Source organism: Crinia signifera, chromosome 9 (genome assembly GCF_055691185.1).
Source record: "Crinia signifera chromosome 9, ASM5569118v1, whole genome shotgun sequence".
NCBI classification, from domain to species: Eukaryota; Metazoa; Chordata; class Amphibia; order Anura; family Myobatrachidae; genus Crinia; species Crinia signifera.
In genome coordinates this window covers 51359198-51382228 of record NC_139225.1, presented here as the reverse complement: position 1 = coordinate 51382228, position 23031 = coordinate 51359198, and the positions used below count along the sequence as shown (strand labels likewise).

At 43.3% G+C, this 23031-nt stretch overlaps 1 protein-coding gene across 3 annotated transcripts in view; it reads left to right on the top strand.

Annotated features, from left to right (window-relative positions):
- The window catches only part of GABRA3 (gamma-aminobutyric acid type A receptor subunit alpha3), a 381172-nt gene that overhangs the window by 287149 nt on the left and 70992 nt on the right, over positions 1–23031 (top strand). For 2 of the 3 annotated variants that reach the window (XM_083159071.1, XM_083159069.1), the window contains 2 exons: positions 4098–4241; positions 12093–12245. In XM_083159071.1, coding sequence (XP_083015197.1) covers positions 4098–4241; positions 12093–12245 — 297 coding nt within the window. The remainder of the gene's footprint in view (positions 1–4097; positions 4242–12092; positions 12246–23031) is intronic. The other variant, XM_083159070.1, reaches the window with a different exon arrangement.

The following is a 23031-nucleotide window of genomic DNA, read 5'->3' as shown; positions in this document are numbered from 1 at the left end:
TTCTGACTGACTACGCTATTTACCTTACTTAAGCTTATTCACAAAGCATATTTACAGTACTTTATATGCATACATCAGTACTATATGCATAGAAACTACTGGGATCGCATCGCACGGATCACATGGCACTAAAACAGGACATGCGATGCGATTCGATTTCCTTCCGCAAGCGTATGTATCTAAATTGGGCACCCAACTACTACATAAGTACCAAATAATGAAATAAAAACAGGCCTCAGAAATTTACCTAGATCTCTAGAACCAGCTGTCTCTGAGACTTTTTTGGGGAAATAATTTCCCCGATTACAATGGTGTGTACTACTCCCTTCAGAGAACAGCACAAACAGGCTATAACCAGAGTAGAAAGTTAAGTGGGAGGCTCCGGTGCCCAACTGAGCAAGAAGACAAGTACATTAGAGTCTCTAGTTTGAAAAATAGATTCCTCACAGGTTCTCAACTGGCAACTTTATAAAATGGCACCTGCAAAACGCCAGAGTCAACATCTACAGTGAAGAGGCGATTCCGGGATGCTGGCCTTATAGGCAGAGTGGCAAAGAGAAAAGTTATATCTGAGACTGGCCAATAAAAGGAAAATATTAATATGGGCAAAATAACACAGACATTGGACAGAGGGAGATTGGAAAAAAGTGTTATGGACAGATGTTTGAGGTGTTTGGATCGGACAGAAGAACATTTGTGAACAAATAACAATATGCTGGAAGAGTACTCTGCTACATTACACCAGCGACTGACTCCAGGCTTGTGCAAAAACAACCAATACCTTTTATTTAGGTTGCTCAAATACAAAGACACACATAAACAAAGATCACTGTCTATCCTATAAACAACCAGGGAAGTTAGGCCCTGCCTCACTCCCTTTCACTTAATAAGGAACCCTTCAGGTCCTGGTATCCTGACACTAGTGCCCCAGTCTTCCGGATCCCACTGTCCCTAACAGACCTATCATCTGGGCACTAATTGCTGTCAGGAACCCTGACTAATGTGAGACTCTGCTTTAAACTCAGCAGCCAGGTGTTGGCTAATGAAGCAGCTTCTTGGGCTAAGACCTGGTCTGTGCCCAATGGATGGGAACCCTGTCCATCCATACTTCCTACCCTGTGAGTAGCTTCCACCAGACATTCTATCAGTGGCACAAGCCACTATTGATTCCCTAGGGTTGTTTCAAGGCGGCAAAGTACTTCCTGCCACTTATATATACAATGTGTAAACAGCGGCACTCTGAACTTAGTAAAGAAGATGACAGTAGCTTTAACACCTGTGATGTTTCAGCCTTTATTGGCTTTTATCAAAACAGCTTACATGCTAAAAGCCAATAAGGCTGAAATGTCACAGGACGTTACTAAGTCCGGAGTGCCGCTGTTTGCACATTGTATATACAGATCTGGCTGGTCTGGTTTCTACAGAGGGCTTGAAAAACAAGCTTCCAACATTTCAGTTAAGTTAGGACCTTTCTCAAGACAAAGGTACAGGAGCAGGTCCTGGTGGTTGGATTGAATTGTCTTCACTAATTTTCCTTGAGAAAGGTCCTAAGATGATTGAAAAATTGACAGCTTGTGTGAATAAACTTGGATTTTTTTTCAACACTATTTGAAGTCTGGTGAGTGCCATTTTTGGTTGGTCTGTGCACCATTTACTTTTCGGGTTTCCTGTTTTGGGTCTGTATCTCTGGCCGTGTTATGGATCTGGATCTGTTCCAGAACACCACCCTTCTCGTGTTTCGTGTTTTGGATCTTGATTTTTTTTTAAAAAGCATAAAAACCGTTAGTTTTTTTGCTCCTACACTATTATTAACCTCAACAACAATCATTTCCAGTTTATACTGAACACTGAACACCTCACAATATATTTTAGGCCAATAGGTTGCACCGAGGTCGCTGAATGACTATACCAAGTGACACAAAAGGAAGGCACAAACACTGGACTGATATGGCATACGTAGTAGCACACCTGGACTGATATGGCACACTTAGCAGCACCCCTAGAATGACACACTTAGTCTAATACAGCACACCTAGCATCACCCCTGGACTGATTTGGCACATTTAGCATCACCCCTTGACTGACATGGCACATTTAGCATCACCCCTTGACTGACATGGCACATTTAGCATAACCCCTGGACTGATACACCACACGTTGCATCACCCCTGGACTGATACGGCATATGTAGCACCATCCCTGGACTGATATGGCACACTTGGCAGCACCCCATGAATTATACGGCAGACTACTTACCCCAGGAATTATTCAGCACAGAGGGCGTCACCCCTGACCTGATACAGCACACATGGAATTATACAGCACATATACACGCTGACTATGTTTCTGGCAAGTTGATTCTGAACTGACGGTTACGTTGAAAAAGACATCAGCTGGAGAGGTGTTATATTGCGCCCTGGGTTCTGAAATCGCTGTTATCCATTGAGTGGATCACCACAGGATTAGTAGACTAACAACGGTGACCACACCATCATTCAAAGCACTCACCCAAGAGTGTACTCCAATATATATATACATAATCAAGGTTTAAAAGGCCTATTGATCTTGGTGTACTACCCCTGAAGAAGTCCCTAGGGGACGAAACGCGTAGGGTTTCTCGTATGATCATGTTGCACCTATGATTGAAGTCTTGTATTGAACCACGAAAATCTATGTAAACAATTTCAAAACTTATGCATTTTTAAACTGTTTTACTGTAAAGAATAAATATTTAGTATTTTTACAAATTGTGGACTGGTGAAACCACCCTCTGAGCGCACCTCTACACCTTTCTTCTTCATCCTTCACATCAGACTCCCACTAGCGGCGGGGTCTTTAGAGTAGTGCTGCTCACCTACAAGCGCAGGATTGGGTCACAACCCCCCTTCTCTTTTCATATATATATATATATATATATATAATTGTGCAAAAACGCTGGCACTCAACTCCAGAAGGAAACTTTTTGCCCGGTGCCTTCAGTATAAGTACAGGCAATGCTGTCCCATGTAGATAATAGGAGAAGACTGCGTCACTTGGGACTGGTTCAATAACAAACAGCTCATAGCCAGACAATGGTTAAGTTGACGTTTCAGCCCTTGTAAGCTGTTTTGATAAAAGCCTGAGGGCTGAAACGTCAACTTAACCATTGTCTGGCTATGAGTTGTTTGTTATTGAACCAGTCCCGAGTGACGCAGTCTTCTCCTATTATATATATATATATATATATATATATATATATATATATATATATATATATATATATATATATATATATCGAAAGTGAAAAAGGGCACTCACCATATTTTAAAAGTAATTTAAGTACTTTATTCCATCACATTGAAAAAAGCTGACGTACCATCGACGTGACGTGACGTTTCGGTCTTGTGACAGACCATCATCAGGATTCCATACAGCTTATGGGCAACAACTGTCAGACATGCAACCTGGCATCCATCCCTGGGTGTATCCTCCCCAGGGATGGATGCCAGGTTGCATGTCTGACAGTTGTTGCCCATAAGCTGTATGGAATCCTGATGAATCCTGATGGAATCCTGATGATGGTCTGTCACAAGACCGAAACGTCACGTCACGTCGATGGTACGTCAGCTTTTTTCAATGTGATGGAATAAAGTACTTAAATTACTTTTAAAATATGGTGAGTGCCCTTTTTCACTTTCGATATACCTTGATGTTCAGTCATCTGTAGGAGCACCTCCCCCTTGCCTGTGATGCAATATATGAGTGCGGACTCTTCCGAAAATTATATATATATATATATATATATATATATATACACACAACTTCCCATTTGTATTCACCCCTAAATGCTTCTTAATAAAGATGTGTGATTCATTTCTTAAGAAACCCAAACCAACATGAAACAACAAATGTTACAGTATTGATGTGAATAATACTATAGGCATACTTCCCAATTTTCTGGAAAGCAGAACAGTGACTCCTGCGTGGCGCTGTTTCGTGCATGCCCCCGCTGTAGAGGCATGTCCAGCACTGGAGGCATACAGTATTTATGTTTCATTGGTGTTATCAGAAGGTATCAGTGGTTACATATTTAAACAATGTTGGGTTTTCTCTTGCAGATGCTTATCCCAGTACAGAAGTAGTTTATGCTTGGACCAATGACTCTGGTAAATCTGTTGATGTTGCACCAGGTGGCTCAAGACTAAATCAATATGACCTTCTAGGCTTTGTGATAGGAACTGAAACAATCCGATCAAGCACAGGTATGCAGCAAAATTTCTCAATATAATGAAAAAGAAAAATGTGAATTGTTTATGTAATTTCACAGATATAAGTGTACTGCTTGGCTGCTTGCATGTATTTAAACACTAGTTAAAAGTTGTCGAAATGATGGGTTCTGCAGTGTACTTTCACTTTGAGCTGTGACAGTTTTTGCCTACAAACTCTATACCCCAACCCCAGTCTTTGGGCAGTATTCAATGAAAAAAATTCGGCGTGCATGGCGAGAGATTTTTTCTCTCGCCATGCACTTGCCCTGTTCCGGAGGGCTCGCTGCCACTCCTGCTCCCTCTATTCAATGTGGTTAAGACTCGCCGACACTTGCGGCGAGTCTTAACCCCTGCAGCGGACGAGCGTCCGCGGCAGGGAGCTGGCAGGGAGCCGTGGGACGGTGGCAGCCAGGGAGATTAAAGTCTCCCTGGCTGCCCCAGAACATATGTGGAGGTGAGGAGGGCTCCCCGGGACCCAGGCAGCACAAGCTGCCCCCCCTATAGCCAGCGGGGGACCCAGTATTCACTGCACCCAATCGTGCATATGTAATGATCGGATGCAGCGAATATATGAATATCTAATGAGCGGCTCGAGAGCTCCGGCCCCCTGCTGGCTGCTCTGTGTAAAAAAAAAAAAAAAAAAAAAAATTTAAATATTTTTTTTAAATTAAATATATATTCATGTGCTATAAGCACATGAATAAAAATAACATGCCCCTTCACAGAAAAAAAATCCTGATTTTTTTTTACACCAAAATTAAAAAAAAAAACCTTTTAGTTTAAAAGTTCACATTCCAGCTCTCCATGAAAAGATGGAGAATTGCTACACGGAGAGAGACGGCGAAAATCACTTAGTAAGACGGCGAATATTTCACATTGAATAGAGTTGCTCGCTTTTGGAGAGCAAAATGCTCCGTCCAAGGCGAAAAAAGCACAAATTCACCATAAAACTGGGCGAATTTTTCTCATTGAATACTGCCCTTTGTCTGCTCCTACCTCCAATATCTGTCTTCATGGCTCACTGTCATATCAAGCAAGTTTGAAATAGATTAGTGTCCCTTCTTTTAGCACACAAAGGAGTAATTTGGTCCGTTGAGTGGCCTCTAGTGGTGACTGGCTGTACATCAACTCATATAGGTGAGGAATAGTTATCCTTTTCTATAGATATTTTTATCCTTTTGGGTTTTGAGTTCTGATTACCTTCAGGTTTTGGGTTCTACTGGGTTTTGCCAAAACACCCCCTCAACGTTTTGATTTTTGGGTTTTGGGTTCTGATTTATTTTTTTAAAAAGCATAAAAAACACTAAAATTCCAGAATTTAGGGTTTTTTTTTTTGCTCCTAAGCTATTATTAACCTCAAAAGCATTCATCTCCATTCATTTCCAGGCTTTAAACTCACCATCGGTAACCTTTATGCATACACTTAAACAACTTATCTAAACCTTTAACCATAAACTTAACACTAAAATAAAGGCACAGACACAAGTGCTGGCATTTCAAATAGAATGTCAAATGTATTAATTGACAGCTATATCTTAAACTTTCTATAAATGGTGGCGGCACTAAAGAACGGTCATAGAAAAGGGGGGGGGGAGATTAACACACACCATTCACACATCGTTGGTGTTCAACTCTCCCATCGCAACCCACCCTTACGGATGGTGCAGCCCATCCCCTGTAAAGGGGCAATGGGCTAACGTTATTTTGATGTCGGGAGAGCACACCCCACTATCTACATATGATTTTCATGTAAACAAGGACCGTTCTTTACCGCCGCCAAGAAATAGAAAAAAAGTGGGGAATTTTGTTCCAAAGAGGCAGATCACCTTACTTCCTGCCTACTTCTAAGACATAGAACTCCTCCCCTGATCCCTAATTGGTTATTTCTATCCTTGTCAGAACACCCTAGCAACTTCTATTCCAAGTGCCAGCATCTCAGATCCCTTCGGTGGTTTATGTCACCTCTTGCTTAAACAGCCCTCGGTTTTCTTTCTGAACACCTCACAATATTGTTTTTAGGCCAAAAGGTTGCACCGAAGTAGCTGGATAACTATGATAAGCGACACAAGTGGGTAGTACAAACACTATACTGATACGGCACACTTAGCATCACCCCTGGACTGATACGGCACACTTAGCATCACCCCTGGACTGATACGGCACACTTAGCATCACCCCTGGACTGATACGGCACACTTAGCATCACCCCTGGACTGATACGGCACACTTAGCATCACCCCTGGACTGATACGGCACACTTAGCATCACCCCTGGACTGATACGGCACACTTAGCATCACCCCTGGACTGATACGGCACACTTAATAGCACCCCTGGACTGATATGGCACACTTAGCATCACCCCTGGGCTGATACGGCACACTTGGCAGCACCCCATGAATTATACGGCAGACTTGGCTCACCCCTGGACTGATATGGTGAATTTAGCATTACCCCTGGACTAATACAGCAGACTTGGCTTACCCAAGGAATAATACGGAACAGATGGTGGTACCCCTGACATGATACAGCACACATGGCGGCACGCATGGAATTAGACGGCACAGATGGCGGAACCCCTGGACTGATACAGCACACATGGAATTATACGGCACACATGTTGACACTCCTGCAGTAAAAAAATTTTTTTTAAATGATTTTAATAAAAAAATGGCAGCACCCCTGGATTGATACGGCAGACTTAGCAGCACCCCTTGAATTATACAGCACACTTGGCTCACCCCTGGACTGATACGGCACACTTGGCAGCACCCCATGAATTATACAGGAGACTTGGCAGCAACCCATAAATTATATGACACACTTGGCTCACCCCAGGAATTATGCGTCACGCATGCGGGCACCCCTGACCTAATACACCACACATGGAATTATACGGCACAGATGGCGGCACTCCTGGACTGATACGGCACACATGGTGGCAGGCATGGAAGAAAAACTTTTATTCTTTTAATTAATTTAATAATAAAAAAAAAGAGCCGCACACCTGGAATAATATGGCAGACTTCGTAACACCACTTGAATTATACGGCACTCTTGGCTCACCCCTGGACTGATACAACACATTTAACAGTCCTTGCAGTAAAAATAAAAAAATAAACACTTTTTTTTTTCTTTTCATTAAAAAAAGGGCAGCTCCCCTGGTCTGATACAGGACACATGGGGGCACCCCTGGACTGATACGGGACACATGGGGGCACCTATATAATTATATGGCACACATGGTGGCACCAGGGCCGGAAACAGAAATCTTGGGCCCCAGTGTAACAGAGTGCTAAAAATAAACATGCAATACCAATAGAAATAAATCAAAGAGATTGTAATGTTAAGCTCCATACACACGGAATACTAGATCTACTTAGCAATATATTGCTAAGTTTCCCAATTTCATCAGCCACCAGAGATGGTTGCTGATAAAAATGAGACTCTCTGCTGGGGGAAGCCGCTGGTCGCATTAGCATGCTCGTGGGACCAGCGACCACCACCAGGGCTGGTTGTGGGAGCGCACTCCTGGCAACAGTTGCCCGCACTCCTGGCGACAGTTGCCCCATACACACAGGGATATGGTTGCTCAGTGACCATATCCCCGGCGATTATGGCTAAATTCGCCCCATGTGTATGGGACTTTACAGCAATTTTTTAATTTGTTGTGGTAGCCGGGTTTTGTATTGCGGTGGTACAGAGAGTGCACGCTAACTTTCCCTTATTATTATGGCACCTCCGGATCCACTATTATCTGCGGCTTCTACTGCTGGGCGATCAACAACAGAACATCTTTTGAAAATACAGTATCTTCTTTTTGGTATTCACAGAAGTTCCTATAAAAGTATTCTTGTTGATCGCCCAGCAGTAGAAGCCGCAGATCCGAAGGCACCATAATAGTAAGGGAGAGTTAGCGTTCACTCTGAGTCTCTGTACTACCACCGCAACAAATCAAAAAATAGCTGTAACGTTACAATCTCTCACATTTTTTTTTTTTTGTATGTTTATTTTACTGCAATCTTACACAGTAACACACTAAATGTAGATGAGCATTCAAAATCCACAGCCACAAGTAGACATTTTGGTTCCCTGTGCCATCAGGAGGATTGGCACCCCCTTAATCTTAAATGGCACAGCATGTGCCAAAGGAGCATGTTCTTGCTGAGAAGGGGAGTGATCACACAACAGTATCCAACAGTACCCCAGATCTTATCACACTGTTCACAATGTTCCAATAAACTCATGTCATGTCATGTACTGTAATTTAGTGTATTTCGACATTATCCTGACAGTGACCACAATTTAGATGTATAATCAGTGACCGGATGATACTTATTACCACAGTAAAGCAGGAAGCAACACCTTCAAGATTAATTCAAATCTTGTCTGAAGAAGGCATAGATGGACAGATTGGTTGCAGGGTGTCTGGACATGCAGACGGGGCATTGGCTGATAAAGCACCATATGACTGTATAGACTAACGTTGGCAGCATTGCGGAGCATCATATGGGGTATAGATGGACAGACAAATGGGAGGGTGCACTGATGGCCAAAAGGGAGGGGGCATAGACTGACAGATGGGAGAGGTAGGAGACATAGACAGACAGATAAAAAGACAGAGCATTATATGGGGGTGTAGACGGACAGAAGGGGGCATAGATGGATGGGAGGGGGCACATGTGGACAGAGAAGTGCCCAGAGCCTCTAACTTTGAGTGTGCAGCTGCTATGGGGCCCGATGGATTAGGGGCAATGCAATCTCACTACACTCTCTAAAAACTCTATTTTTATTTTTAATGACTGCTGCAGCACAGGGTTTGGGGCCCAGCAGCAGCCAGTAACAGTAATGAGTTGATGGTTAATTGAGAGGGGAAAAGGAAGAGAGAAAGTGGGCACAGAGAATGATAGGTTGTGGGGGGCACAGGGAAAGGTGAAGTGGACACAGAAAGAGCTAATGGTGGCACAAGGAAGGCTAAGGGGGCTTTGGGGAGTAGGGGTATCTGTCAGGTGGGGGTAAGGCTACACATCACTGAGAAAATCAACCCCCAGAATGAGGGGACACACCCTGTTGCCCCATCATGTACAGCAGCATCACCCCATGTACTACTGACCACTGTGCACTTTGCAGCTCCGGTGCTAAGGATGTACCATCTAGTAGTAGCTTTTAGTAGTAGTAGCTTCTCTTCAAGCTACAGTCCAACTTCGCCCACTTACTATCAGGGCCTGGGTTACACTGCAGCTGCCGGAAGTTCCCCTGTCCTCCCTGCACAGCATCGGGCAACTGCCGGTCCTGGAGACAGTACTTGCTGGGGGAGGGGGCGGAGTTACAGAAGAGTCATCCGACCTGTATTGCTCAGGTATGCTGATGGGGATGGCACTTTCTATACTGCTGCCTGATGGGATTCCAGTTAATGTGCTTGTCAGGCAGCCGCAGGTGTGAGCCAGCCTGCTAGGGGTTGGTGGAGGTTTGGAAATGGCACAGCAGATCAGTGCAGCACACGTTGACCACTGCCTCCTCCCCCCATTACCCCCTCCGCACACCGGAAAAATGACTTAAATTCCAACCAGCCCAGCACCCCCAGCCCGGCTCAGCTGTCACTCTTGTATTGCCACCACACAAGCAATGTCCCGTCATCTCTGCCGCAGGTTCCGTCCACCAGTTCACACGCACCGCACACTTCTTCTGGCTGTCCTTGTCACGCCGGCGCTGCTGCCCTGTCAATATAGACTGTAGCTCACCCTAGGCTAGGCTTGTGAGTGGCCTGCAGCACTGTAAGCGCCGCGGAAGGATGGACACACACAGCAGGAGAGACCCGGCGGTGGCTCCCTGCAGTAAGGCACACAGACAGGGGGCGGGGCGGTGCGCACAGTAGACGGACGCGGGGTAATACAAACACAAAGCTATACAGTTTACAGACGGGCTGTGGCTGGGCTCTGGGGCCCTTCAGATTTCCGTGGCCCGTCACACATGTCCACCTTGACCCCACCCCTGTCGCCGGCCCTGGGTGGCACCCCTGGACTGATACGGGGTAACGGGACACATTCGGGCACCCCTGGACTGATACGGGACACTGGGCACCCCTGGAATTATACGGCAAACATGCGGGCACCCTTGGACTGATACGGGACACTGGGCAGCACAGCTGGACTAATTCGGGGCAGCCCTTGGGGGGGAAAAAAACTTTTTTTATCAGAGAGCCCCTTAGATGTCCCCCACAGTAGTCCCATAGAGAAGCCCCCTTTAGTAGTAGCCTTAGTAATACCCCCTTAGTAGTTGTAACCCGAATAGTTTCCCCCTCAGTAGTTCCCCCTGTACAGTAGAGATGCACAAAAGTTCCTGCATTATTAGTTCCCCCTTAGTAAATGTGCCTTTATGTTCCCCGATATATACAGTTGTCCCCCTTAAGCAGCTTTTATTTGTTCAATTACACCCCCCCCCCCCCCCTCCCCACTGTGGTATTTTGTCCCCATAGCTATTTTCTCCCGTGCTGTCTGACTTCCACTTGCCGAATGAAGATCGGGTCTTTTATAGAGATTCGAATCCGACGCGGGATGATGACGTTTTGTCCTCATTTTGGACTCGGGAAGTTGGCGGGAACCGGCGAACTCCTCGGATATGGCCTCAGATAAGGCATTTCTTTCATGGCACCCTTATGACAAAAGTGTCTTATTTAGAAATTCAGCAAAATTATTAGGAAATTTGTTTGTACTGTACCTGTCTTCTGTACGTTCAGATATGTGGTGGTGGACAGGGTTGTGTTTGTCTACATATATTGTGATTGGCAGCCCCAGCATTGGTGATAAATTATTTGAATTGATCCTGGACTACAACCCATATCCCCCCTACAGGTGCCCATGCGACACCCCAGGAAAATGCAGCAGCCAAACTCGAATGACTTCAACATTAAAAAAAAATATGAATCCTTAGAACATGGCAGCATAGTAAATAAGCTGCTTGATCTCACACAAAACAAACACAATCATATTTGTAACCAGCCGAGTTGAAATTTTGGCTGGAATTTGGCAGCTTTGTAAATGTTGCCCCTAGAGAGCATAATAAGCATATTGTTATGCATTGTTGGTACAGTTATTTTGTTAACATTACTGCCTCACAGCGCTGAGGTCATGGGTTCGATTCCCACCATGGCCCTAACTGTGCAGAGTTTGTATATTTTCCCTGTGCTTGCATGGGTTCACTCCGGTTATTCGATTTCCTTCCACAGTCCAAAAATATACTAGTAGGTTAATTTGCTCCTAACAAAATTAACCCTGCAGTACACATGGTTTTGTCCATTTGAGAAGGAATTTGCCTTTGCGAGTGAACAAGAATAAGGGCCATAGAATGTAAGATGTAATGGTTATTAGTGCCCTGGACTGAGTCACTCTCTATCTGTTTTTGTACAGTTAGGGCTATTTCACACGCTCTGGCTGACGTCGGGTGGCGAAACCTCGCACGGCCAAGAAGCCGTGCCATGCACAGAAGTTTACAATGGTCGGGATGGCCGCAGCCTGGCATCCGTCCTTTCCAGTGGTGACATCCAGCTGCAACCCGGTGGCCGGCCCGTGACCGTCTTGTGTGAATGGACACAATCCTGTTCATTAACTACTGTGTACGGCATGGCTTCTTGGCCATGCGGTGTTTTGCCACCGGGCATCAGCCGGAGCGTGCAAAACAGCCCTTATGGTCTTGGAATGTGGTGGCATTTCAGGGTGTGAAACAGATTTGGGCAGCTTGTTGCTCCATCTATTGAGGATCGAACATTACATATATTTAATATTACAGTATGTACAGATTTGTTCTATGTATACTTGTAATGTAAATGTTTTCCATATGTTCTTTATAGGTGAATATATTGTTATGACAACTCACTTCCACCTGAAGCGCAAGATTGGATATTTTGTTATACAAACCTATCTCCCATGTATAATGACAGTCATCCTATCACAGGTATCCTTCTGGCTTAATAGGGAGTCTGTACCAGCCAGGACAGTATTTGGTAAGTTTAACACAATATAAAACATAATCTTTGTTCTTGTAGTTATTTATTTAGGGTATAATTTAGACCTGATCTCTAATGGGCAAAACCATGTGCACTGCAGGTGGGGCACATGTAACATGTGCAGAGAGATTTTGATTTGAGTTAATTTTTTCTGTACAGGTTGAGTATCCCCAGAACCAGGAGAATTTTGGATAATGGATTATTCCGTATTTCGGAATATTTTAATATTTCAATTATGTTAACAATTATTTTAAAGTATTGGTACTTATGTAGTATCTGGGCTGCCGATTTTTTGATTGTATGCCTTAAGTTAAGGCATACAATCAGATGCGATGCGATGCGATATCGCATCGCATCGCATCGCATCGCATCCGATATCGGATGCGATGACCCGATTTTTTCCATAGGAATCAATGTTAAAATGATTCCTATGGAAAAATGGGTCCTTTTCATACCCCTACTATCCAAGTGGGCATGGAGTTGGATATAAACCTGTGGCGAGCGTAGCGAGCCACCGAGCCCGAAGCGTGGCGAGCGAAGCGAGCCCCGCGAGGGGACGGTATTCGTCCCCTCGCGGGGCTCGCTTCGCTCGCCACGCTTCGGGCTCGGTGGCTCGCTACGCTCGCCACAGGTTTATATCCAACTCCATGCCCACTTGGATAGTAGGGGTATGAAAAGGACCCATTTTTCCCATTGAATTCCATGTTAAAATGGACTCAGTCCATTTTAACATTGATTCCTATGGAAAAATCGGGTCATCGCATCGCATCGCATCGCATCGAATCGCATGGTCGCATGCGATGCGATCTCCCGATCCGACCCGATTTTGAAATCGGCAGCCCAGATACTACATAAGTACCAAAGTATTTTGCATTTATGCTGTATAAACACATCAAACACATGAAATACACACAAATATATTTTATTTGTTCAATAAACAAGGTTTCAAAACATGAAAAAAATTTTTTATACAATCTCAGGCACTGAATTTGAATGCCAAGCAATCGTTTTCTTGCACATATATAGTGCCAGTTACATATCATGTCCCCAGTAGTGCTGTTACAAAAAATGTAAAAAAAAAAAGATAAATGTTTTTATCACTGGAATGTATGGTTTTTTGAAAAATTCGGATAATGGATATTGTTCTAGATTTTGTTCATATGAAAGCTTATAGACTGTACCTAGCAGATTGCAAGTTGTAAGTTTCTCAACTAAATTTGTGGATTTACTTAGGGTGCATACACACTGTACAATTTTTTGACCAATTTGGTTGAAAGACATTTCCATTGAACCCAGTGTCCTGGACTAAAGATGTTGACGAAAAATATTGACGACAGACGAAAGAAGAAAGATCTAGCTACAGTTTATAGGCTCTTTTTGAAAGATATTCAAATTGAGCTGCATGCACAGTTGACGAACAATCTTGATGAACAACTGGCGGGTATGCGCTTCATCATTCATCGTTTGTTTGTTGACCAGCTCATTTTGGCATACAACAGAGGTGTAAAATCAAAAACAAAACCCTGATCTTCACAAGAGACCCCTGCTGGTGGGCCAGTGGTTGTTATCTTCTGCCATGCCTCCAGGTACTCATAGTACTGAAAGATTAGTTGACATGCAAAGCCAGGTGACAAGCCAGGTGAGAATCAAATGGAGAAGAATCACAGTCCAGAATTGGAAGGCATAAAAATGGTTTGAAATACTGGATATAAAATCCTGCAAACCTGAAATGCTGAAACTCATGTAAACAGCCTAATACTCATGGAGCAGCTTAAAATACCCTAGCAAGTTTCAATAGGGCGAGCACTCAGTTATCAATGGTCATCAATTAAATCTTCAGCAGAGCCACACGTCCACCCTTATAGCATGCAATCTTCAGGACACAGTGTCCAGCTGCGGAGACTAACAATAAAATACATATCTGTTGTATTTGATGCATATCTTGTCTATGAGAAATACAGAAGATCATTTAATTATACACAGTGGAGTGTGTGGTATAAACATTTGATATTTTGTAAAGTTGACATTTACACCAACACCAAAATGCAAACATGATCTGTATGTCAACCTTCACAATGTCAACACCGACATTAAAGCATGCTCAATTTCAACATTGACAGCTATGGTTTTTGATATGGGTCCTATCTTTTCTAAACCTAAGGCTTAACCACAGCCTAACCATAACATTAAAATCTACGAGAAGCGGGAATTAGATGTTGGTCTAAAAATTGTCTTTTAGTTAGCCTCTACCATTGAATAATTAATAAAGGTCAACTTTTATGAAACTGCAGCGTCCATAGATCAGGTACAATACAAGTTTCAATGGTGCAACCGATCTACAGACAGTGTGCCCCTATGCCCTGTATATTGTGTGTGTATGTGTGCCCTTATACCCTGTACAGTGTGTGTCAGTGTACCCCTAGACCCTGTACAGTGTGCCTCAGTGTGCCCCTAGACCCTGTGCATTTCCCAACCTAGGCTTATACTCAAGTCAATAATTTTCCCCAGGTTTTGGGGGTAAAATTAGGTGCCTCGGCTTATATTTGGGTCGACTTCTACTCGAGTATATACACGGTATTTTCATTTTTTGTAAAACACAATTTACGCATAAATACAACTCGCTGTGGCATTGTTGCTCTCTTGAAGTCAAATTTCCTTCCACACTTCCCTTCAGCATAGGCTCACACGTAGTAATCTCTGTGTAGAGGAAACGTTTGTAGCTCACAGTCACTAGAAATTTACTGTACAAGAATTGTTCACACATATTCCACTTTTCTCTATACTTATAATTTATATGTGACTAGCTGAGGAACCGCATTGCTTAGGTTTGGTTGTTCAATTAGCATTACTTAAACTTTATCATTCTCTTGTTTTAAGCTTGATGACTAACCCAACAGACCCATGAGGTGTCTGCCTAGTGTCATCTGAAGTTCTCATCCAAATCTGTCCATTGGACATTGTTCCCCATGCTCATGTACTCTACCCCCTCTATATTATGCAACTTTGCCATATCTTACTTCCCTGTCCCACTTTGTCTAGTGACAAAGGGATCCCCTTTTTTGGCCCGCTGGACCGCCAAGGTGTAATGATTGGAAGTTTTAGTGGTCATGAAGCTAATCTGGAGCAAATCAAGCCAATTTACGTTTCAAACCAAGAGGAGGATCCATTCTGGCTATTTCCTCTGGCAACCATATGCTGCCTGAATTATTGTAACATCTGTGACTTCAGGGCTTTGACTGTATTGCCTCCGAGGAAATTTGTTTCATGCTTTTAACCATTGCTGTATTGTAAGTGCAATATGTTGTTAAATGTTCCTTGTTTAAAAAGGATTATTGCACTGTCTTGTTTTTATGTGCCTCTTAGACTCAAGATGTTTCATTTATGCTAAAGGGGAGAGAGACACTTCTACAGATTTGAACAACAAGGGAATAAGCATCCCCCCCCCCCCCCCCCTGAGGAAGACTCATTTTGTACAATGGTAATACATAAATATATAGATTATGTATTTACCTTTAATGTTGATCATTACATTTGTATTCGCCTATGGTGTTTTTAAACATGTGGACCTAAAGAGCTTCTCTCTTAAGTGCTAATTTTAGTTTAGTACTTTCAATGGTCCAGTAAAGATTTGTAATTCAAATGATGAGGAAGGTCACATCTCAGAGGAAGTGGATACTTGGATTCATCTTGGATTCATTTTAAGGACAAGGCACAAATGGTCTCGGCAACAGCATGGATCTTTTCGATCTCATCGAGGAGGCCTGGCAAGTGCCAGATAAGTTTTTCATACTTCAAAAGTTTGCTTACCTTTAGTCTCTTCCATCATGAATCCGAGTGGAACCTGCATTTAAAGGTTGGTGCTGCATTGGCTAAGCACGCTGCTCTGAATTGTTTTTAGGCTTGGCATCCTTTAGGTCTGGTGGATTAAGATTTGATGGTTGTCTGAAGTCCATTTTTTTTAATAGGAGCTGGGGTTGTTATCTAACCATTATTAGCCTCAGCATCAGTAGCTTAAGCTATTAAGATTTAGGATGGCAAACTATTCAATGGCCTTCATAGGGATAGCTGCAAGGTTTACCTACTGTACTTGGCAAAACAGTTTTATAGTGTAGCTGTATGTTTGGCCGTGCAAAACAGTACTCGGATAGCTTCCATGGTTTTATGCAAAACAGGGGGTGTAGGTTACATAGTTACATAGTAGGTGAGGCTGAATAAAGACTTGCGTCCATCTAGTTCAACCTATGGTGCATTGTACAATCATTACTGCTAATATATATATATATATATATATATATATATATATATATATATATATATTAATTAAGCTTTCATGGTTTGATCTCCGTCTGTCTCTTTGGCTCTGCACTTGGAATGCATGTGTGAGTGTGGTTATATCTGATCACTAGTCAATTTCAGGCCCTGCCATTCCCATAGCACTACAAATTTTCACAAGAATCATGTCGATAATGGCGAGGTTGCTGTGCATGATAGCACCTAGTATGGATAGCATACCATAAATAAATGTTCTGCTCATTAAAGCCAATTTTTCTCACAGTTACAATCTCATCACATGATTTTTCCCCCCTTCTACCCTATCTTAATGCCTCCAACATTGTCATACTGTTGATTGGTCCTGAAAGTTGTCATCTACTATGTCCGCACCTTCTCCTACAGTGTCCATTCCTGTAGGACAGGGGTGGGGAACCTCAGGCCCGGGGGCCGTATGCAGCCCCCGTAGCTGGTCTGAGTGGACCGCCCACCTGCCCGGTGGCTTTGCTGGGAGTCAAGTACAGGGAATTCTCGTGAGAGGTTAGTAGTTCTCGCAAGATTCCTCTTAAACAACAGCAGCTGGAGCCTGTCAGTCCTATTCAGAGGCAGCCGCCGGAGCATGGGACGGCTGCAGTAGGGGAATTTGTAAGCGACATTTTTACATATGGCCCTCAAAGGATTTTTTCCCCCATACAAATTGCCCTTGGCACAAAAAGGTTCCCCACCCCTGCTGTAGGAGTATAATTATCATTTGACTTTACTGGCCTTGCTTTTGAACCAAGCTTTATAGGTTAAAGGTTAAATCTCTCTATAATCCTTACAGTGCAGCAGGTCAGGCAACTGGTTTTGTCATACATTTAACAAAAGATGTAAAAAAATCTACATCTTGTGGTGTGAACAGAAAATGATTCATGCCTCCTCTTTTTTCCTAGCCTTCCTTCAGGGGATTTGGAGGCCAGTTTACGGTAAAATTTTTGGACCTGTGAATTTATTTCCTGTTCCACAGGTTCAATTTCTTTTACTGGGTTTCTTAAGTGTTCAACCACTGTTTTGTTAACGGGTAGCACCATTGGATCTAATCTGGTCATCTTGACTCTCAAGCAGCCTTTTTATTCAGAGGACCTTTAGTTCATTACTTTAAGTCTGGTCTTGGCGTGTTTCCGAGTTGGGGGCTTATTCCGAGTTGGGGGCTTATTCAAGTAACAGTTCCTTACAGTTCCTCTGTTCCAGCTAAAAGTTGCTTCGACTTTCCACTTAAACCAGGAAATTGTCTTTGCAGGTTTTCCTCCATTGACTTCCTGAGTTCGGGTTGATCTAAAGCCCCATACATACTAAAAATAGCCTGGCAGGGTTCCGGCATCGGCAAGTGCATATACACTTTCCGGTGCCAAGGGAAAAAGAAGCATCAGCTGTGCTCTTATATCGGTCACATTGAGCCTACTCCCACCACCTAATAAACCTGGGTTGTGGAAATTTCCATCTTACCTAGCCAAATCCACAAAATTTCGTAGTTGATTGGAATCCGCTTGGGATTCTTTTTTGGATGATAACAAATCACACATTGCGTCAGACCCGGGTCTGTTTTGGATGACGGCTAAGACAGTGATTAGGGGAGAAATTGTCTCATATGTTGCAAAAATAAGTAATCCACACAGTATTTATCCCTACAAAATGAACTCTCCATAGCCTTCCAACATTATAAAACATCTCCCACAGATTCAAACAAACAGATATATATAAACACTAAAACCGCATACGATGCCCACATGCAATCAATGGAAGATAGGCACCTCTTCTCTACTAACTGCCTTTTTCACAGATTAGGTAACAAAACAGGGAAATTACTCTCAACTTTACTTCAGGGATCTCGTCCATCTTCACAAATCCTTCCATTAAAAACACCACAGGGAACCCTAACCACCAATGACCTAGAGACTGCAAATGTATTACACTCCTTTTATTCAGAACTATATTCAGCCCCCCCCCCAAATCTTCCCCTCCCCCTTCACTCCCCCCCCCCTCCCTGATGATTTCTGGTCCTCACTCACTTATCCTACCGTATCACCTGAACAATTCAACTCTTTAATTTCTCCAATTACTGATGAGGAAGTAGAGAAAGCTATAAAACAATTAAAATGTGACAAAGCCCCAGGGCATGACGGTTATAGTGGCCACTTTTATAGACTCCTCTGCTCATGAATTACCCCGATTCTCATCTCTTTCTTTAACTCTTTAATGAATGTGACTACACACCCCCCCCCCCCTTACACTTTAATTCAGCCATTTTACTGTTTTAACAAAATCTGGCAGAGATTGGTCCTTACCCGGATCATACCATCCCATATCACTCCTCAATCTAGATTATAAATTCGTTACAAAAATAATTTCTGAAAGCCTGAAACCCATTTTACCCACTATAGTACATCCGGTTTTAAATCAGGTGGTCATTCTGAGCTCAATGTGAGAAAGGTTCTTAGTGCTATTTCCGCCTCCACAGCCACTCACCCCCCACGTAATACACAAAACCCTATGATACTTTCTTTAGATGCTGAGAAAGCATTCGACCTAGTTGAATGGTCTCACCTATATGACACACTAATTAAATTTGGCTTCCCCGCCCACTTTATTTCTATTCTCCGTCTCATTAATAATGCCCCTCACACACAAATCACATGTAATGGCTACCTCTCTGACCCTTTGCAGTTTGCAAGGGCACTAGACAAGGCTGTCCCCTCTCCCCACTTTTGTTTGCCATTGTTTTGGAACCACTAGCCATAGCCCTAAGAAATTCAGAGTTATACTCAGGAATCCCTGTAGGCCCCCTCGAACTAAAACTATCCCTTTTTGCAGACGACATGCTGTTGTTTATCTCCAACCTTGATAGTTCAATCCCTGCAATAATTTGTCTCATAGATTCCTTTGGCTCCAAATCAGGTTAACGGGTAAATTTCTCTAAATCTGAACTTTTATTATTATCTAATGTAGGACCTTGAGAAATGGAATATGTCTCCTCCCTACCCTTCACCAAGGCTACCTCACATATCAAATATCTGGGGATACTCACTCCAAAATCACTCTCCTCTACTTACACTATAAATTACCCCCCCCCCCCCCCCCATATCCAAGATCACCACACTTCTCTCTAGCTGGAAACTTCTCCCACTGTCACTGTTGGGCAGAAATTCAGCCCTACAAAGCATAATATTCCCAAAAATGTTCTACTTACTTCAGATGCTATCCTATGCCCTCAACAAAATTGACCTGCGGAAATTACGTAAAATAATGACAACTTTCCTATGGTGTGGTAAAATACCCAGAATTCCTTTCTCCAAACTGTCTGCCCCCAAATGCTTTGGCGGAGTTGGCGTTCCAGACTTTTAAATGTACAATGTCACCACCCTATTAAGATGTGCGTCTGATTGGATCAATGGTACCAGCTATTTTACTAACACTGAACTAGACTCTGCACTATTTCACCCTTACTCCCCGAGCGCCTTGCTTCACTCAAAAGCATCAACCATCCCAAAACATATATTCGATAATATTCTTTTTCACAATATCTTCAGGGCTTGGCAAATTATAAATTGCAAATTGAACAGGAACCACCTTATCACACAGAATATCCCCTCTGGGGTAACCCTAATTTCCCACTTTCATTAGCTACAGGGGCCTTTTGTCTCTGGAGAGAAAAATGTCTTTCGGATGCTTCCAAAGTGTTTGACCCTGGGGGCAACATTAAATCTTTTGCACAGCTTTGTGTAGAATACTCTTTGCCTCTCCACCATTTCTTTATGTACTTGGAAGTTCGGCATTATTTATATTCACTAAAATCCACATGGCACCCTTGCACTAATATTCTAACCTCAAACCCTTTACAAAGACTTCTGAATAACAACAGTATCAATACCTTCCGACTAAAACCACATGACCACCTTCTACTAAAAAATATGTGCGAAACCAGGTGGTCCAAATTATTTGATCAATGGTCAACCGACATCCCCTAATTGTCCTCATCTACCAGCCTTAGTTCTCACTATGAAAAAACTCTCAAAATACTTGGCTCTGCATATTTACAAGAGGTGCATATTAAATACATCCAAAGAGCATATATCTCGCCGGCATGTATCTCGCGTTTTGTGCCTTCAGTCACAGGAGAATGCCCAAAATGCCACGTCTCCAAAGCTTCTTTCTTTCATTGTTTTTGGGAGTGTAGGAAAATCGGCCAATTTTGGAACAAAATATTAGGTAACATCTACTCAAATTTCCAAATTCGAGTACCTTCCTACCCACTGGCCTATCTCTGTGCTAACTGTGCCCCTGGACTGGTTGGACTGGGTGGCTTTAGTGCGGCACTCCCTTACATTATATCAACATTTTTCCCTCACGAACACTATCGCTCTCATTTTAATTACAATTAATTTTTTATTTTCTCTCTCTCTCTCTCTCTCTCTATCTATATCTATCTATCTATCTATCTATCTATATATATATATATATATATATATATATATATATATAGCTTCGGCTTCCTATCACTAATTTTTATTAACACCATAGTATCTCACTGGCGTGCCGCACTGGGCTTTCTAGCTTATGATAGTTTTTGGGGTGCCACACCCTGCACCTAGATATAGCGCTAGGGACCCCCAATATACAGAGAAGCCTTGACGTGGCTTGATGGCATATCACACACCTGCGCAGGTATAGGTAACCAATATCTCTGAATTCTATTATCATGTAGTGTTCAAGATTGGTTACTAATACCATTCAGTGAGCTGGGGGAACCAATGTCTTGATTTACTTACCATGGTTGACCATCTATGTTACAGTTGCAAAAAATATTATATTGAAACATTGGGTATCTCATTCCTCCTCAACCCTGGGTAAAGTACAGGGCAAATTACTTCAGCTTTTGTACTTTGACAGGAGAACTGCCACGACTCCAAATATAGGCCCTTATTCTGATCGGTGCGGCCGGATCCGATTATGCGGCCAGGACCGTGCGTGCTAAACCCCGCCTTCCATACGGATCGCCAACTCTGTCCATGCGCGGTAAGAAGCTGGCCAAACGGACCGCACGCGTATTTTACACGGAATACGCCTCCTCCATCTAAGGGAACCTCCCCCATCATTCGATGGTCACAGACCATCGAATGCAGGACCGAGTGCTCCACCAGCTCCCGCAACCTCAGACCACACGGACATTTCTCCGTGCAAAAGCAGGGATCTGGGCGGGCAGCTGACATCCGGCGATGTCATATGTCCGCCCCCTACACGTGCGTCACGGCCACATTACCATTCGTACGCCCAGCGTTTGCATGGGAACGCCCATGAAACGCGGGGCATATGCATATGGTAATGAGCCCAAATAGCCCTTCACGCCCCTCTCCACCCCCTGGTCGGAGTGTTCACATATCATGCGGGATTTGGCCGTATGCCCCGCTCGCACATGCGCAGAGACGCCTCTGCACATGCGCAGACACAAAACATCGGCGGGCCGAACGCACGCGGATATATCCGCACCAACCAGAATAAGGGCCATAGAGACTGGCATCATCAAATACTATAAAGTATGGGGCAAATATATCGAAACACTTGACCAAACTATTCAAAGACATATCTTTAGTATCTTTGATAACACTGAATGGGCCCTACATAGGCAACTCTCTGGAAATGTCTAACTAGCCCGCTTCTACTGCCTGCTATATATAGTCCAATATTCTAGCGGGTCACACCTAGATACACTAGGAGATATGATTATTGATATAACTTAAGTGCAACTCCCCTCCCCCTCCCAACCTGCCCTTATGTGTCTACCTTTTGTCTATGTGTATGCTTATGTTTTTGTTATTTCACTATTTGTGAATGTAATGGTTTCTTATGTGCCTGGAGATATACAGAACTCAGTAATGTTGATGTTAACTATGATATTTGCAGCCGACATATAGATGGGAAATCAATAATGATTTCATCCACTTTCCCAATAATTCATGTGTTTGGAAAGATTCTAAATGTCTGTCGAAATCATCTACTAGATTGTAAGCTCCTGCGAGCATGGCCCTCTTCCCTCTTTCTTCTCTTCAAATTTCACAGCTCTCCTATACTGAAACACTCAGTGACCATCTTCGTCCGCATACTCATCTCCATTGGCCTCAAGCCTCTTATAGTATGTTGATTGAGTCCTCACTACTTATGTTTAAGCTGTAATGTGTATTGAACTGTGGCGCTCTTTATTTGTACTCTATTTTTGTTATTTATTCAATGTTATGCCAAGTTTTGTCTCCCTGTATTGTTCCTTTGTACGGCGCTGTGAAACACTTGTGGCGCCTTATAAATAAAATTATAATAATAATAATGTGCTGCTATCTATTGTTAGCCACCGCCGTCCCGTATCCTCTCCTGCGGCTGGGAGTTTAGGGACTGGCGGCGGGAGTAGTGCGCTGGGAGAGCCTCTGGGACGTTGCCAGGCAATGCCCCGAGCTTCCGCTCTGTCACTTCCACTTGCCGGGCGGCG